The 18,522-nt window shown below is 41.4% G+C and overlaps 1 protein-coding gene across 2 annotated transcripts in view; it reads left to right on the top strand.

Annotated features, from left to right (window-relative positions):
* Positions 1-18,522, top strand: part of LOC134337491 (insulin receptor-like) — a 226,202-nt gene that overhangs the window by 133,632 nt on the left and 74,048 nt on the right. For both annotated transcript variants that reach the window (XM_063032554.1, XM_063032553.1), the window contains exon 3: positions 3,414-3,735. In XM_063032554.1, coding sequence (XP_062888624.1) covers positions 3,414-3,735 — 322 coding nt within the window. The remainder of the gene's footprint in view (positions 1-3,413; positions 3,736-18,522) is intronic.

Below are 18,522 nucleotides of genomic sequence, written 5' to 3'. Positions count from 1 at the left end.
AGGATATCATGAAACTTGGCAATCATGGATATGTTTATTGTTGCAATGCTTCAGGACTTTGAAGTTTTATTAGCACTTCATCTACAATGCTGAGAACTAGACTCTTGAATAAATCCTGCCTTCCCCATAACTTTAATCTTTTCAGTTTTCTCTTCCTACCCCATCCTATCTTTGCTATTTGTTGTCCAAACAAAATGAATGTGGATTTCTCTACCGTCTGATTTTCAGGTAGTTTGTAGTAATTTCAGGGCTTTGCAATAGTCCTGCTGAAATGCGTGGCAAATTAAATCAAGAGAAATATGTAGCACATGGGTGATTTGATGAGGACTGTTGACACCATTGCCCAAAGCTGTCCAATAAAACAATTCTCAAGGCAGTATTTAGCCTTTGTTATAAAACACTATTCCAATTTGGAAATGTATTGCCTTTTCTTCATCGTTGTTAACTGAAAATTCTTGTGGTGTGCTTAAGGACAGACATTTGTGAAAGCATAGTGCCGCCTTTGGTGTACTTTTTAAATCCTCTCCCATTAGATTATTTGATTTTCTCCCCCCTTCTTGCAAATTGATGAACACTTGTTGAGATTGTGGTGTGAAGCTGCCTTAATCTGAGTGGCCACTCTTCATATTGTAACGAGGGGAGTATGTCAGACAGGCTGTTTGATCAGGATTAGCATTATGGCTAATAGAGCACTCTTCTGCCTGCTATCCTTGACTTCTGCCAGGTGTAACTAGATAGGGATTAAGTATATGAACCCTGTCTGATCCATTCTTTTCCTTCCCTTTTAAAGCAGTCTGACCCCTTGGCTGACTTCAGCCTCCTCCCCAACCCCACCTCCCCTCAAAAAAACACTGTTGCCTGTGGCTTTCTTTAAAGTTGGCAGCTAGTAAGTGTCCTGGAATTGCTGCTGCTGCTAACTGTGAATTGCCAAGCAGACTTTGTGGCCTACATAAACCAAACAATCTCCTTTGGTCAGAAGATCTGGATGTGCACACTAATAAAAAGCATAACCCAATGAAACCACAAAGAGGATCACGCCTCTGTTGTATTTTCAAAAAGTACAAAAATCCCTTAATTATAGTATAACTCTTACTAAACAGATTGCTGTTATGTGATATTTGTAACCTGCAATTAAATCTCCAGATTATACCCTAGAGCAGTGTTTTAACAAAGAATTTAGTATTGTAAGTTGCAGATATATTTAGATACCTGCTGCAGTGTGTGCTTCTGCCATGTGCATCCATGCATGTACTATGAATTCTGATAATTTAACATTATCCTTTGTTCATGTAGGTGGTACTTGGCAGTGAACTAAATCGTCACATAAGTGTGTCACAGTCGGGCAATCTCAAACCTGTGATTATCACTGCTGTTGCTAAATTTTGTGTGTACATGATGCTGTGTGAGCTGTAGATGTATTGTGCCACTTCTCAATCAGTTCATAAGGAGGGCGCTGTTAGTGTCATAAACAATAAAAAAAACAAATTTCCACATGCCCTATTTTTAAGAGACTCATTTAAGGACCACAAATACAATATATCCTTTCAAAATAATGGAACATCTTAAAATAATATTAATTTATGTGTTCCACAAATTGGGATGAGTTCTTGATACTCCCTCTTCATGTCCACAAATAAGTATATAATTACTGGGGAATGACTGAAATCGCTTCTTGTAATGTCTGGGCATTCCGAAGTATTATACAGCTCATGAACCACTTTGCAAGTATATTGCTTTAGAAAGGTGGCAGCTTATTTGTGTAAGGCAGGCTCCCACAGACAGCAATCTAATAACTAGCTTTGGTAAAGCTAGTCAGCTGATTAAATGTTGGCCTGTACACTGGACAGAACTCCCCTATCCTTTCAAACACTATAATGGAATCTTTTACATCCCTCTGAGAGGGCAGACGAAAGCTTAGTTTACCGTCTCGTCTGGATAAACTACAGCTCCAGCAGTGCACTGTTCTCTCAACGTACCTTTTGTTTTTACGCAAATCTCAGCAGCAGAGATCTGAACTTGCTGACTCAAAGGTGAGAGTGCTATCCAGTGAATCATTGACGGTGCAATAATCAGGAGCAATTGTTTTACTGTCCTCCTTTATAGTCCTCTATTCCTCCTCCATCCTTTTAACCCCAGATCTGGCCATTTCATTAAGTTCAAAATTCAAAGTAAATTTATTATCAAAGTTGTGTGTGTGTGTGTGTGTGTGTACATGTACATATGTGTGTGTTTTAGCTATTGCGACCATAAATTCTTAATTTGCAGCTTCTTGTGAATAATTCGTTGTGCAAGAATAATGCAGAATTCCAGTGAACTCTCATTTAGATTAACATACTCAAGCTAGATGGTTTGATCTTGTTGTTTCTGTTTCCATGTCCAAGTTCCAATGGGATCCTGAATTAGATTGTATCATTAATATCAAGTGTTGGGCAGGAATTCCAGCTTTTGAATTCTCAGCCTGGTTATGCACTTTGGTCTTTGTGCAGGGCTTGATCCCACATTTTTTTTTCAAATTAATTTATGGGTGTCACTGGCAAGGTCAGAATTGATAACTTAATCCTGATTTAAATTAGAGTGATGAGTAATTCAAAAAAATAAACAACAGGGTCTGACGTGGCTCTGTGTTGACAAGACTGTCATGTCCGGTTGCAGAATAGGTAGTAAAGCATTGAAAAGTCTGTATAACCTGGTTTAAAGTGATGTGCTACTGTTTCCTTTGACTTGCAAATTTGGGTTTTTGAACTTCAGATCAGGATTTGAGTTTTTAATTTATGAGATAATTGTTCTGAGGTAATACAACATTGACATTGAACTTGTCTATCACTACCTAGAACGGTGCCAGAACTCCAACAGAAACTTGAGTAGTGTTCAGGACAAAATTTCTTATGGCCCGTGTCTACAGTCTCCTCCAGCTCTGCAATCCTCAAATCCGTGTTCCTTCATTGCACCCCTGGTTTCCTCTATACCACCAACATTATTGGCACCCAGGTCTTAAACTGTGCCAATTCCCTCTCTAAACTCTAACCCCTTCCTTTGCTTTTCTATGGCTTTCCCAATCCTAAGATGCTGCTTAAAACCTTCCGTAAACCACTATTGGCCTAATGTCCCCTTGTGTGGGCTGCAGTCAAATTTTGTTTGATAGCACACCAATGATAACTCTTGAAGGCATTTAACTCTTTATAAGTATTCTATAAATACAAGTACTTACGCAAAGTTTCAGATGATTAAATGAACAAATTAGCTGGTTGTTATCTGTGCTGTTAGTGGGATGTTGCTGATTTAAAGCAGCTGCTGCATCTGCCAACATAACAAACAAAACATTCATTATATGTGGAACAGTGGCAACATGAAACCCAATCGAATGCAGTTATTTTTAACATACTAAAGCTTGTATTTTTTCCCCTGTTTTGCAGATTGCCCTTCTGAGTGCCATCGGAAAGCTTGCACTCCTAGTGGTCGTTGCTGCCACGACGAATGCTTGGGCAGCTGTACAGAACCAGGCAATGCGGCAAAGTGCGTGGCATGCCGGCACTACTATTACAAAGGCAGGTGTATCCCTGACTGTCCTCCTGGCACCTACAGGTTTGAGGGGTGGCGCTGCGTGAACTTTTCCTTCTGTCAAATGCTGCGTAATGAATGCAAACCTTCCAAGGAGACTGAATGTGTCGGTCACGTCATCCACAATGGCGAGTGTATGGCAGAGTGCCCATCAGGATACATAGTGAACACTACCAGGTAAGAGCATAGTAAAGTGTTAAATCGTGAAATCAAATTAAGCTGAGTGTCTGGGCTGCTTTTTTTTTTAATGATAAATTAAAGCGGAAGCAATCCCATGTCCTCTGTATTTTATTTTAAAATTTAATTTTTCTGCCATGTTGGAAGTAGCAGAATTAATATTTTCACAGCAACTGTGTCGAAGATCAAATGTTCATCTCTGGCGTGCCTTTTGCAAGCCTTATGAAAGTTTGTTTTGAAAGTGCATTCTCTGTTATATAGGAATTTACTGTAGCAGTTAATTCAATATATCTTGGGTAGGGGCTTTCATATCGGGTATATCTGTTAAAATTCAGTTCTTGCAACAATACCCAATTTTCAGTGCTGCATGTTTAACTATGATAGTATTTTTTAATACAGGAGTTAGAGAATATTTATTGAAGGGTTATATCATTGATGGGGTGTTTGTTATATTCTCAGTGGCCACATTTATATCGATCTTGCATTTTTCCAATGCTCCAGGCTTCCATTTTACAGATTTCATAAGAAAATACTTAAGAAATAGCCCTGGCAATAAACCATCTGACCTTTCATGACTGCTTCAGCCTTCATCATGACCATGGTGACTATTTCACTACCATTTTTGAACACTATAACCAAATACCTTGATTCCCATAATATTCAGAATTCTTTTGATCTCAGTTTTGAATGAGCACAGTGATTCAGACCCCACCATTTTTTTTGATGCAAAGTATTCCAAAAGTTCGCCACACTTGGTGAAGAAAATTTTCTTTACCTCAGATCCAAGTGGCCTGCTCTTTATTGTCAAACTATGTCCTTGACTTCTAAGGGTAATCATCCTCCCTGTATATATCCTATCAAGCCTTCAGCAGTTTTCTAAGTTTAAACAAAGATCTCCTCTCGTTGTTCTGAACTTCTAAAGAATATAATCCTAGTGTACTCAACTCTAGTAATATGACAAATCCACCCACCATCCCTGGAACCAGTCCAGTGAATGTTCACTGATCTTCCTCCATACAAGTACATTCTCTTGGTAAGGAAACCAAAACTACATGGTATTTCATGTGCACTCTCACAAAGGCATTAGACAATTGTCTTTAAGCTTCTGTACTCCTGAAATGAACCCTCTGCATATCAAGGCTAACCTGCCATTTATCCTTCTAATCACTTGCTAAACGTGCATGTTGGTTTTCAGTGACCTGCATATAAGCACCCAAGCCTCTTTAGAAAATAACCCTGCCCAGTTTTTCATTCTTTTGTTATTTTGGGTGACGCCACATTATTCAACACTATATTCCATTTGTCATGATCTTGCCTGCTTACTCAGCTTGTCTACATTCCTCTGAAGCATTTTTTCAGCTGGTTCTTATCACCTTGAAACTGACTCGGTATCCACCTAATTCAGTACAGTCAGCCCTCCTTATCCGCGAGGGATTGGTTCCGGGACCCCTTGCGGATACCAGAAAACGCGGATGCTCAAGTCCCTTATTCAACCTGTCTAAATGTGATGGATCTTAGGACCCAGCGGAACCCCAGACCTTATTTAACCTGTCTCAGTGCCGTGGACTTTAGGACCCGGCGGCGGAGTTCTGAATCCATAGTGTTTCTGTTTGCGAAAATAATCACGATCGCTATTTAAAATAAAGTGGAAATAATGAAGCGATTGGAAAGAGGTGAAACGCCATTGGTCATTAGAAAAGTGTTAGGCTACAGTCAGTCAACGATCGGAACAATTTTAAAGGATGAAATGAGAAGGGCCCTGCCCGATTAAGGCTACAATTATTGCTAAGCAACACATTGTGGTTTAATGATTGGGTTTTGGGGTTTTGGGTTTCTGATCTTCTATATCAACCTGCCACGGATGGAGAGCGCGCTCAGGAGCAGCCTGTCACTGGATCGAACTCGTGAACTTCTGTTCCCGAGCCCGGCGCTGAAACATATGTTTTTTAAGTGGTTTATATGCATAGAAAGGTAAAATATATACTATATACTAAGACAAACGTTTGACTAACTGACGCTAAATAATACTGGATGTACCTGTTCCGACTTAGTAAGAGAACTTGCAGTTTTTTTTCGATCCCGATCCACAATAACCTACGCTTATCCTCCCGTATACTTTAAATAATCTCTAGATTACTTATAGTATGTAAAATTGTTGTTATACTGCATTGTTTAGGGAATAATGACAAGAAAAAAAAGTCTGTACGTGTTCGAACAACAAGTACTGGATGAGCACTTCTGGGTTTTCTCAATTCGCAACACACACAAAAGTTGCTGGTGAACGCAGCAGGCCAGGCAGCATCTCTAGGAAGAGGTACAGTCGACATTTCGGGACCTGTTCCTAGAGATGCTGCCTGGCCACCAGCAACTTTTATGTGTGTTGCTTGAAATTCCAGCATCTGCAGATTTCCTCGTGTTTGCGTTTCTCGATTCGCGGTTGGTTGAATTCGCGCTGCAGAACTTGCGGATAAGGAGGGCCGACTGTACTGTGCACTCTGACATTTGTAGCATGACAGTAAAGCTGTTAAAAGTAATCGGTTAGGTGTGAAGTCTCCTTTACTTCACTGCAGCGGGTGACAAAGGCAGATTAGCATTCTCCTGGTTTACGACAATTGTTCCATGCTTCTCCATTAAGTGCACCTATGTTGTTACGTCCTTTGTCCCTGAAAGCTGCTTTAAGGTTGATGGAAAGTTGCAAGATCAATTCATCAATCAATATTAGGAATACCATCTGTGAGGCACACGGGTCAGGAAACCCACAGGAGTGCATCATACATGATTGGTGTCCATTTTAACTTTCATGTCAGTCAGTTGCTCTGCTGCCCATTTCACGTATGCTGTCTGTTAGCCCTGCCAGTTTAAAACTCTATTCTTCTTTCTCCACTTGAAACAGTAGTCTTTGTACTAAAATATTTAACCCTGTTCAATTCGCATTTTCTTTACATGTGTCTAGAGAAATGGTGTCAGCTAAGAAAAAAATTTTGGCCTGATCCACTTAATATGTACCTGATCTTGTGACATGGAGTGATTGGAGAATAACCTGAGAAGAATCACTTCAAAATTTTCCTTTCCCTTTTTACTGAGACCAGTCAGAGCATGGAGACATAAACACGAGGAATTCTGCAGATGCTGGAAATTCAAGCAACTTTGGTGAGAGCGTGGAGACACTAGGGAATGAGGTGTTTGAGTATGGAGCAAAAAAAAATCGAACTGCTAGAGGAAGTGAGCAGGTCAGGCGGTATCTGTGGCGGTAAAGGAGTAGGCGATATTTCAGGTCTCGTGTAGTCTGACTGAAAGCTCATGAAATGTTTTCACATTAAAGGAGTTATGCAAAGGCAAATTGTTAAGCTCACATTCTATTTATTTTATTGAATAATTATTGCACTCCAGAGATTGGAGCACAAATCCAAGTTGTTATTAAATGCAGTATTGAGAGGTAACTGTACCATTGGAGTGCCTGGCTTCAAATGAGTCATTGAAACAAACTCTGAAGCAGATTACGTAAAGGATCGCTTGGCACTAGAGTAAAATTCTCATAATAAGGCACGTTCAGTGCCCAAGTCTGCTGGGTGTTAATACCTCAATACATTTTAAAAATTTACCTAATTTATAAAGTGTTTTATATAAATTCCACAGTGAACCCATTAAGTTTTAAGGCTGTATGGGATATAGGCCCTTGGTTAATTTTAAGGACTCTGGGAAACAGGGCCCCAGCAAGCTGAATGATAGTGCAGGAAGGGAAGTTCTGTGAGCCAGAAGGGAGGGTGGAAAACATGGCCTGAGTTGGAAAGAAGTGCAGGAACAGGGGCCACAGTTGGTACAAAGGAAGCTCAGGAACTTGTGCTCCATTCAGTCAAGAGGAAGCACGGGCAATGAGTCCACAGTGAGTTGTTAGGAGACATGGGAAACGGGGCCCCAACAAGTCAGAAGAAAGCAAGCAATGAGTCAAGAGACACTAAAAGCATAACCAACTGAGTCAGATGCTGAACCATCAGGATTTCTAAATGGTCAAGTAGAGGATTATCAGAGTTTTATTGTATTTTGAAGATGTTCTGAAGAGTTCTCGATGTCCTGGTGTTTTATATTCATCCATCAATCCCCAGTACAAAAACTGATAATCTGGTCACTATAATTCAGAAAAGCTTCATTGGATATAAAGCTCTTAGTGATAGCCTGAAGCAGTGAAATACACTATACAGAAGCAAAATTTTTCCCACCCTTTATTTTTGCTTTTTTTTCCATGTGAATGCTCCTGACAAACTGAAATGAGCTCATGTCTGTACTCAGAATTGGACAATGGCTGTTTACAAACTGTTGGACAGTGTGAAGCGGTAAATGAAAGAGCTGGCCTCTATGTGTGGCAGTTCATCATTCACTCATAAATGGCAAATTAACGCTGTTGGACAGAGATGAAGCTGTCAGACTATCACGGGGGAGAAACAATTGCAGTCTTTGTTCAGCCAAAGCCATTCTTTGTACGCTGTGCTGTGAAGAGGTAAAGGAAATTCACTGCAGTTGATACTGCTTTGTTTGTTTTTTTTCATGAGGAAGGCAGTGTAGCCTTTATTTAGAATAAAAAAGAGAATATGCTGGAAATACTCAGAAGGCCAGGTAGTATATAAGAGAAGAAAAACAGCTTGTATTTTGGCTTAGTGACTTTAATGAGAATTAAGAATGCGTGTTTTAAGTTGCAGAGAAGGGGAGAAGAGGAGAGAACAAAGGGAATATTTGAGAGTGAGCTGTCTAAATGATACAGGTAGTGGTAGAACCAGTTGAAGAGGGTAGTTAAACTCTGTTGATTGCGTCATCTGATCTGTCACAAAAAAATGCAAGAAGGAAATGAAAGAAAGTTGATGAGAGAGAGAGAGAATAAAAACAGTGCTGGGACCGTGAACCCTTCTTCCCTTAAATGATATCTATTCTGAATATTCTCTATAATTTCACATTTTTGAAAACTATACAGCTGGTGGAAATCTGAAATTTAAAAGGATCCTCAGCAGGACAGGCAACACCTCTGGGGAGAGAAAATGGCATTAATGTTACAAGGTGATAACTAGCCTGTTAGATTGGTTTTCTGAAATTGTCGAATGCAATATCATGTTCTTGGTTCTGTAATGTGTCTAGTGGCAGGGTTAGGTACCACTCATCAAGCTTATGGTAGGTTTTTTTGGAACAGTATAATGGGTCAAAGATAGAGGTGACAATGGAGTGAAAGTGACAGCTCTGAGTAACCCCTCAATCCAACAGGAGGTACTGCAACTTGCCACCCAGTGTAAAGAAAACACTCAGTACCAAATACTATAGACTAAATTGGAGGAAGTGGAAGGGAATCACTGGTTCACATGAGGAAGAGAAGAAGAAGAAGGTGGTCTGTGTAGGATTGAACCGTGGCCTGATCTGTGTTCCCACAGGGATCCTGCACGCCTTGGATCAATGTGGATTCCCAGAGTTCTACATTTAATTTTGTAAAAGCGAGTACAGTTCAAAGAGAAGTTGTTCAGTTATTTAATGGTTCAACCAGACGAAGGAGAGTAGTGGTGAAAGGAAGCTAATTGGATCCCTTGTTCAAGGAACTAACAAGGAATCCCTAGGCCATTCTGGACTGGGATGAAATTGTAGATGGAGTGCATAACTGTGGTGAAAATTAGTAGACAGAGCAGGAAAATAGAAACCATCAAATTAGTAAATGGTTCAGAAGGTACTGTGGATACAAATAGGAAGAGTCTCAACAAGATGAGTAAGTAAAGGTGGGAAGAAATAAGTTGTACACTGTGAAAACAGCCTGAACCGCTGAGTCTACTGGAGCAGTTGTACTTGTGGGTCTTGGGGAGGAGGTAGAAAAGGACTGTGTATGGTCTGGAGATTCTGCTGCTGAGGGAAGGTCTCCAGAAGCAATAAAGTTAGTGACTTTTTTAAAGCTATTTCCTCTTTTTAATGTCCTTGTTCCTCAAACTTTATTGAATATATTTTAAGGCAATTAGTTTCTGCCCTTTTTCTCCATCAAAGAAGGAGACTGAATGAGCAGACTTTCTTGTCTATGATTCCACTGGTGCCAGATGGTGTTTCTTCTTGATTGTGAACAAATGATTTCATGTTAAGTCCATTCATGCTAGCCACTGTTATACACAAAGCAACTTTCCATCAGAAAATGGAAGCTGGGATTTACTATTTCCTCTTTGCTCAGTTAGTGAACCCCCAACTATACCAGTTGAGATCAGTTAATTCTACGCTGATATGTAATCTAGTAGACATATCTCAGTTGGATACCTCAAACAGCTAAACAGTTGTCATTAATGCTGTCTTTTTTTTCTGTAGATGCTGACTGACCTGCTGAGTGTACACAGTCTATTTATTTCAGCATTTTTTTTCAGGACCCATTTTGATATCCTTAATATCAGCCCAAAAGCAGAGTGTGGGGGTGAGAAGGAAATAAATCAACTTAACATAAAAGATTGTTTCACTTTGTAATGCTTCATTTGGGCATGGATATCTGTCAGTTCATGGAACCAATTTTTATCCACATCCAAGAGAAAGAAGGGAATATTAGGTGGCAATGTTGGAGTGTTTGACATTGTTTAGTGCCCTCAAGTTTCTTTTCCTAGTCTCTGTTCTAGGAACTGTGTTGATGATTGTGCTGAAAATTGCTGTGTATATATGAGGATCTACCCTGGGTCCATTGTGTTAATGCAATCATGATGAAAGCGGGCCAGCAGCTTTACCTCATTTGAATTTGAGGAGATTTGTTACAGGACCATGAGACATAGGAGCAGAATTGGGCTGTTATAAAGTTGTGGAGTACTACAGCACAGAAGCAGGCCCTTCAGCCCATTTAGTCTGTGCTGAACCATTAATCTGCGTAGTTCCATTGACCTGCACCTGGACCATAGCCCTTCATGCCCCTTCTATCTATGTACCTCTGCAAATTTCTCTTAAATGCTGAAATCAAACCAACCTCCACCACTTGAGGTGGCAGTTCATTCCACACCTTCGCTGCCCTTTGAGTGAAGCATTTCCCCTTCATGATCCCAACAAGCATTTCATGTTTCACCCTTAACCCATGACTCCTAGTTGTAGTCTCACCCAACCTCAGCGGCAAAAACCTGTTTGCATTTTTCTTATCTATACGCCTCAATTTTGTGTCTTTGTCAAACCATTTCTCAACCTTTTACATTCTAGGGAATAAAGTTCTAACCTATTCAATCTTTCCCTATAATTCAGATCCTCAAATTCAGGCAACATCCTTGTAAATTTTCTCTGTACTCTTTCAATTTTATTTACATCTTTTCTGTAGGTAGATGACCAAAACTGCACACAATAATCCAAATTAGGCCTCACCAACATCTTGTACAATCTCAACAGTACATACCAACTCCTGTACTCACAACATTAATTTATGAAGTCTAATGTGCCAGAAGCTTTCTTTACAACCCCATCTAACCGTGACACCACGTCCAAGGAATTATAAAACTGTATGCTCAGATCCTTCTGTTCTACTGCATTCCTCAGTGCCCTATACCACTCACCATGTAAGACCTAACCTGGTTGGTCCTCCCAAAGTGAAACATCTCGCTCTTGTCTGCAATAAATTTCACCTGCCATTTTTCAGCTCATTTTTCCAGCTGGTCCAGATCCTGCTGTAAGCTTTGCTTACAATGCACCTGTAATCTTGGTCTCATCTGCAAATTTTCTATTCAGCCCATAGTCTGCTCCGCCATTCCATCATAACTGATTTGTTATCTTTCTCAACTCTATTCTCTTGCCTTCTTCTCGTAACCTTTGGCACTGATGCTAATCAAAGACCTATCAAAATTTGCTTTAAATCTACCCAATTATGTGGCCTCCACAGCCATCTGTGGCAATGAATTCCACAGATTCACTACCCTCTAGCTAAAGAAATTTCTTCTGATCCCTGTTCTAAAAGAATGTCTTTCTATTCCAAGGCCATGCCCTCTGGTCCTAGATTACCCCACTCTCGGATACATCTTCTCAACATCCACTCTATCTGGGCCTTTCAATATTTGATAGATTTTAACGAGACTTCCCTTCATTCTTCTAAACTCCAGTAAGTACAGGCCCAGAGCCATCAAATGCTCCTCAGATGTTAACCCTTTCGTTCTTGTAATTATTCTTGTGAACCTCCTCTGGACCCTTTCCAATGCCAGCACTTATTTCTTTACATAAGGGGACCAAAACTGCTCACAATACTCCCAAGTGTGGTCTGACCAATGCCTTATAAAGCCTGAGCATTACATCCTTGCTTTTATATTCTATGTCATCAAAGACTAACAAATTTCCACAGATATACTGTCGAGAGCATTCTGTCTAGTTGCATCTCCATCTGGATATCAGCACTGTACTACTGCCACAAAACAACAAACATTATGACTAATGAGCTAGCAATGATGAAGGAATTGCCATTTATTTCTAAGCCAGGATGGTGTGCAACTGGAAGGAAAGCTACAGTGGAAATATTCTCGCAACACACACACAATGCTGAAGGAACTCAGCAGGCCAGGCAGCATCTATGGAAAAGAGTACATTTGAGGTTTGAGGCTGGGACCCTTCATCAGGACTGGGGAAAAAAGATGAATCAGAGGAAGAAAGTGGGGCGAGGGGAGGAAGAACTACAAGGTGAAACCGCGAGGAGAAGAGGGGGGATATAAAGAGCTGGTAAGTTCATTGGTGAAAGAAATACAGAGCTGGAGAAGGGGAAATCTGATAGGAGAGGACAGAAGTCCAAAGTCCATGGAAGAAAGAAAAGAGGGAGGAACACTGGAGGGAGGGAGGTGATAGATAAGGAAATAAGGTGAGAGGGAAATGGGAATGGTGAATGGGGAGGGGGCGGAGGAATTACTGGAAGTTCAAGAAATCAATGTTCATGCCAACACGAGGAAATCTGCAGATGCTGGATTTTTAAGCCACACACACAAAAATGCTGGTGAAATGTTCATGCCATCAGGTTGGAGGCTGCCTAGATAGAATATAAGGTGTTGCTCAACCAATCTGAGTGTGATCTCATTGTGACAGTAGAGGAGGCTATGGACTGACATGTCAGAATGAGAATGGGAAGGGGAATTAAAACAGGTGCCCACTAAGAGATCCCACTCTTTCTGGTGGACAGAGCATAGGTGTGTTCTCCCCAGTCTGCATCAGGTCTCACTGATGTACAGGAGGCCACACTGGGAGAGATGGATACAGCAGATGACCCCAACAGATTTAGAGGTGAGTGTCGCCTCATCTGAAAAGACTGTTTGGGGCCCTGAATGGTAGTGAGTGTGGAGGTGTAGCACTTGTTCCGCTTGCAAGGATGAGTGCTAGGAACAAAATCAGTGGTGAGGGATGAATGGACAATGGAGTCATGTAGGGAGCGATCCCTGCAGAAGACAGAAAGTGGGGGGGGGGGAGGCGGAGGGAAAGATGTGCTTATTGGTGGGATCCCTTAGGAGATGGCAGAAGTTACGGAGAATTGCATACTGGATGCAGAGGCTGGTGTGGTAGGTGAGGACAAGAGGAACCCTGTCCCTGGTGGGTTGGCAGGAGGATGGGCAGATGTGTGCAAAATGGAAGATACGCAGTTGAGGGCAACTGTGGTGGAGGAAGGGAAATCACACATCCTGAGAGCAGGTGTAGCAGAGACGGGGATGAATTGAGAGAAGGGGGTGGTGTTTTTACAAGTAACAAGGTGGGAAGAGGTATAGTCCAGGCAGCTGTAAGAATCAGTTGGTTTTGAATAGACATCAGTAGATAAGCTGTCTCCAGAGATTGAGAAAGGGGAGGTCGGTGTCAGAAATTGATCAGGTAAATCTGAGGGCACAGTGGAAGTTGGAGGCAAAGTTGATTAGCTCCGCGTGGTTGCAGGAAGCAGCACCGATGCAGTCATCAGTGTCATGTAGGAAAAGTTGGGGAGTGACACCAGTATAGGCTTGGAACATAGACTGCTCCACATAGCCAGCAAACAGCAGGTATAGCTGGGACCCATGCGAGTGCCCATGGCTATGCTTTGCGTTTGAAGGATGTGGGAGGAGCCGAAGGAGAAATTAAGAGTGAGGACAAGTTCCGTCAGATGGAAAAGGGTGATGGTGGAGGGGAACTGGTTGGGTCTGATGATGGTGGAGGAAGGAAAGCCCCTTTCTTTGAAGTCCATTTGCCCTCAATCCCATCCTCCTGCCACCCTACTGGGATAGGCTTCCTTTTGTCCTCACTTACCACGGTACCAGCCTCCACGTCCAGCACATAATTCTCCATAACTTCCACCATCTCCAGCGGGATCCCACCACCAAGCACATCTCCCCCCACATTTTGTTTTCCACAGGGATCGCTCACTATGCAACTCCCTTGTCCACTCGTCCCTCACCACTGATCTCCCTCTTGGCATTTAGCGGAACAAGTGCTACACTTGCCCCAACACCACCTCCCTGACTACTATTTAGGGCCCCAAACAGTCCTTCTAGGTGAGGCAACACTTCACCTGGTAGTCTGTTGGGGTCATCTACTGTATCCAGTGTTCCCAGTGTGGCCTCCTGTCTTATCGGTGAGACCCAATGCACATTGGGAGACCACTTCGAGCACCTGCCAGAAAAAGCGGGATCTCCCAGTGGCCACCTATTTGAATTCCACTTCCCATTTCCATCCTGACATGTCAGTCCATGGCCTCCTCTACTATCACGATGAGGCCACACTCAGGTTGGAGGAGCAGCACCTTTATATTTCATCTGGGTAACATCCAACCTGATGGTGTGAACATTGATTTCTTGAACTTCCAGAAATGCTCCCCTCTGCTTCACCATTCTCCATTCTGATTTCCCTCTCATCTTATCTCCTTACCTGCCTATCACCTCCCTCCCTCTGGCAGTCCTCCCCCTTTTCTTTCTTCCTTGGCTTTCTGTCCTTTCCTATCAGATTTCCCCTTCTCCAGCCCTGTATCTCTTCCACCAATCAACTTTCCAGCTCTTTACTTCACCCCTCCTTCCCCCCTCTCAGTTTCACCCTTTCACTTTGTGGTTCTTTCTCCCCACCCCTACTTTCTTTCTCTGATTCATTTTTTTTCCAGTCCTGATGAAGGGTCTCGGCCCAAAACGTCAACTGTACGCTTTTCCATAGATGCTGCCTGGCCTGCTGAGTTCCTCCAGCATTTTGTGTGTGTTGCTTGGATTTCCAGCATCTGCAGATCTCTTGTTTGTGCGTGGAGATATTCTATTTGCTTAAAGCTTCTTTGAGAAAATGCAACTTCTCCACTGACTCTTGAGGATCCTTGACTTATATCTGCTGAAAGTGAATATGGGTTCAGAATCAGGTTTATTGCCACTGACATTAGTTGTGAAATGTGTTGTTTTGTGGCAGCAGTACCGTGCAGGCAGAAGAAATTGCTAAAATTTGTGATTTTTTTAAAAAAATAGTGCAAAAGAGGAATAGTGAACTGGTGTTCATGGATCATTCAGAAATTTGATGGCACGGGGGAAGAAGCAGTTTCTTAAATGTTGAATATAGGTCTTCAGACTTGTGTCTCTCCTAACAACCTCTGAAGCCTCATGCCAGATGGTGGTGCAACCAGGCAGAAAGCTCTCTATGGTACATCTGTAGAAATTTGTTCGCCTTTGATATACCAAATCTCCTCAAACTCTAAATATATAGCCGCTGGCATGCATTAATCATGATTGCGTTAATATGGTGGCCCCAGAATAGTTCTTTTGAGAAGCTAACACCCAGAAACTTAAAACTGCTGACTCATCAATGAGGGTTGGTGTGTGTTTTCCTGAATTCCTTCCTGAAGTCCACAATCAGTTATTTGGTCTTGCTGATGTTGAGTGCAAGGTTGCTGTTGTGACACTTCTCAACTAGCTGATTTCTCTCACCTCCTCGACATAATTTTAGATTGTGGCAACAACAGTAGTGTCATTGGCGAATTTATAGATGAAGTTTGAGCTGTTCCTAGCTACAGTCATGAGTGTAGAAAAAGTAGAGCCGTGGGTTAAGCATGCATCCTTGACATTGTCAGCAAAGGAAGAGACGTAATCACTAATCCATACTGGCTGTTGTCTCCCAGTGAGGAAGTCAAGAATCCAATTGCAGAGGGAGGTACAGAAGCCCAGGTTTTAAAGCTTATTGATTGGTACTGAAGAAGATGATGGTATTGAATGCTGAACTGTGATTGATAAACAGCAGCCTGACGTAGGAATTGTTGTCCAGGTGGTCCAAAGTCCAGTGGAGAGTCAATGAGATTGTGTCCTCTGTAGACCTGTTGTGATGGCAATCAAATTGCAATAGACCCAGGTCATTGCTCAGTCAAGAGTTAATTCTAGCCGTGAACAATGTCTCAAACACTTCATAATAGTAGATATGAGTGCTACCAGGTAATAGCCATAGAAGCAGCTCACTTTGTTCTTCTTGAGCACTGGTATGATTGATGCCCTGTTGAACAAGATGGGAACCTCCAAATACAGCAGGGAGAAGATGAGATGTTCTTAGAAACTCCCACCAGTTGGCAATTCATGTTCTTTCTGATCATTCCGGGTCCTGTTTTAAGAACAACATGACTCCCTTTTGTTTAAACTGTGCTGATCATTATTCATGAGGAGCTGCACAAGTCAAAGCTATCTTAGTGACCCAGATGTTACTCTATTTCTGGATAATGGGACTGACCGGTTCAACACTGTGTATCATATCAAACGGTCATTTCTGATAACTTTCATTTCTTCCAGACAAGTTATTGGGAACCACATATTTCCCAAATTTCTGAAAGCATCTCTCTTAACACTTTCCTATCTAGGATAGTCAATTTAATTTCTGTTTCTGATGATCAGTTATCTCATTCACAGACTGGAGTAGAAGCAAGTCACATTCGAATCTAAGGAACTAAGAAAAGAAAAAATATATATAATTAGTTGAAGATCTGCATGGCATTGTTTTGTTTATGACAATGGCCTTATTGCAATTACTATTATTCTGTGTAGGTTATTTAATATTGTAACATCAGAGAAAAGCTAAATAGTTTGATCAGCCTCCTAAATCTGCTGTAACATTCAATACGATCATAGTTCTTCTCCTGTCTTAATACTATTTTTCTGCTCCCTTCCCATATCCCTTTGAAGCCTTTTGTGGCTGGAAATCCTTTTCCTCTTTAAATATATTCTGCGACTTGTTCTTAGCCTTCTGTGACAGAGAATTCTACAAGTTTGCCACCTTTAAGGTTAAGAAATTCTGCATTTCAGTCCTAAACATCTCACCCCATATCCTATACAACAGAAGGAAGCTGTTCAGCTGCCAGGGAAGCAATTATATTAGTCTTATTTAGATGTACTACTGAAACTTGCTGTTTCTTGGACCAACCCAACACCTTCCCTTTGATTTTTTTTTTTCGTTAACCTCTCAGCATACATTAGGGTCTAAAAGGAAACTAGAGACCCTGGATGAAATCTACAGCACTGATGACACCGGAGTTCTGTACTGAACCCAGATATCTGGACCTATCAGGTCCTAGAACACATTCCTAAACAGGAGGAACATTCACCCTACATGTAGACATTTTTTATATTTCAGATGATCTCCTCTCATTCTTCTAAGCTCTAGTGAATACAAACCTAGATGATCCAGCCTCTCCTCGTATAACGGTCCTAACATCCAAGAACCTGTAAGCCATGGTTGCATTGTCTCAATAGCAATTACATTTCTTCATAGAGGAGACTGAAATACCAAGGCACTGTATAGTCACAGTAAGATATCCAAGATACTCAAAGCCTTTTGCGGTGGAGGGCAATATGCACATTGCCTTTTTAATCGCTTTCTTCAGTTGCATGTTTGCTTTCATCAATCCTAGAGTCATAGAAAAGTACAGGATAGAGGCAGACTCTTTGGCCCATTTTTATCCATGCCAAACCACTTAAGCTGCCTACCCTCATCGACCTGCACTAGGACTATAGCCCTCTATACACCTACCATCCATGCACCTATCCAAATTTCTCTTAAACATTGAAATCAAGCTCACATGCACTATTTGTGCTGGCTGCTTGTTCCACACTCTCACAACCCTGTGAGTGAAGAAGTTTCCCTCATGTTCCCCTTAAACATTTCACCTTTCACCCTTAACCCATATCCTCTAGTGGTCATCCCACTCAACCTCAGTGGAAAATGCCTATTTGCATTGACCCTATTTATTCCCCTCATAATTTTGTATACCTCTATCAAATCTCTTCTCAAACTTCTAGGATCCAAGCAATAAAATCCTAACCTTAACCTTAATCTTATAACTCAGGTCCTCCAGACCCAGCAACATTCATGTAAATTTTCTTTGTACTCTTTCAACCGTATTTACATCTTTCTTGTAGGTAGGTGACCAAAACTGCACACAATACTCCGAATTAGACCTCACCAATGTCTTGCACAGCTTCAACATAACATCCCATCTCCTGTATTCTATTTTAATTTATGAAGGCCAATGTGCCAAACAAAAGCTTTCTTTATGACCCTATCTACCTAGAAGATCAGTTTAGAAGACATCCAGATCCTTTAGGAAAACTTCATGTGTAGCCCATCACCATTTAAGTTATTCTCTGCATTTCTGTTTTTCTCAGGAACGAGCAACTTCACATTCACCTACAATATCCTGCATTTGCTGTGTATTTGCTCACTCAACTTGTCAAAATCATCTTGAAGTCTCAGTCCCACCTAGTTCCATTTCATTGGCAAACTTAGAAATGTTAAATTCCATTTCCTTATCAAAGTTATTGATCTATATTGTAATAGCTGAGGCCCAAGCACTGAACCCCACGGGAATCACTGGTCACTGGTTGC

The sequence above is a fragment of the Mobula hypostoma genome, chromosome 24 (genome assembly GCF_963921235.1).
Source record: "Mobula hypostoma chromosome 24, sMobHyp1.1, whole genome shotgun sequence".
In the NCBI taxonomy this organism is placed as follows: domain Eukaryota; kingdom Metazoa; phylum Chordata; class Chondrichthyes; order Myliobatiformes; family Myliobatidae; genus Mobula; species Mobula hypostoma.
Note: the sequence above shows the minus strand (reverse complement) of the source record. Positions and strands in the feature narration are given on the sequence as shown.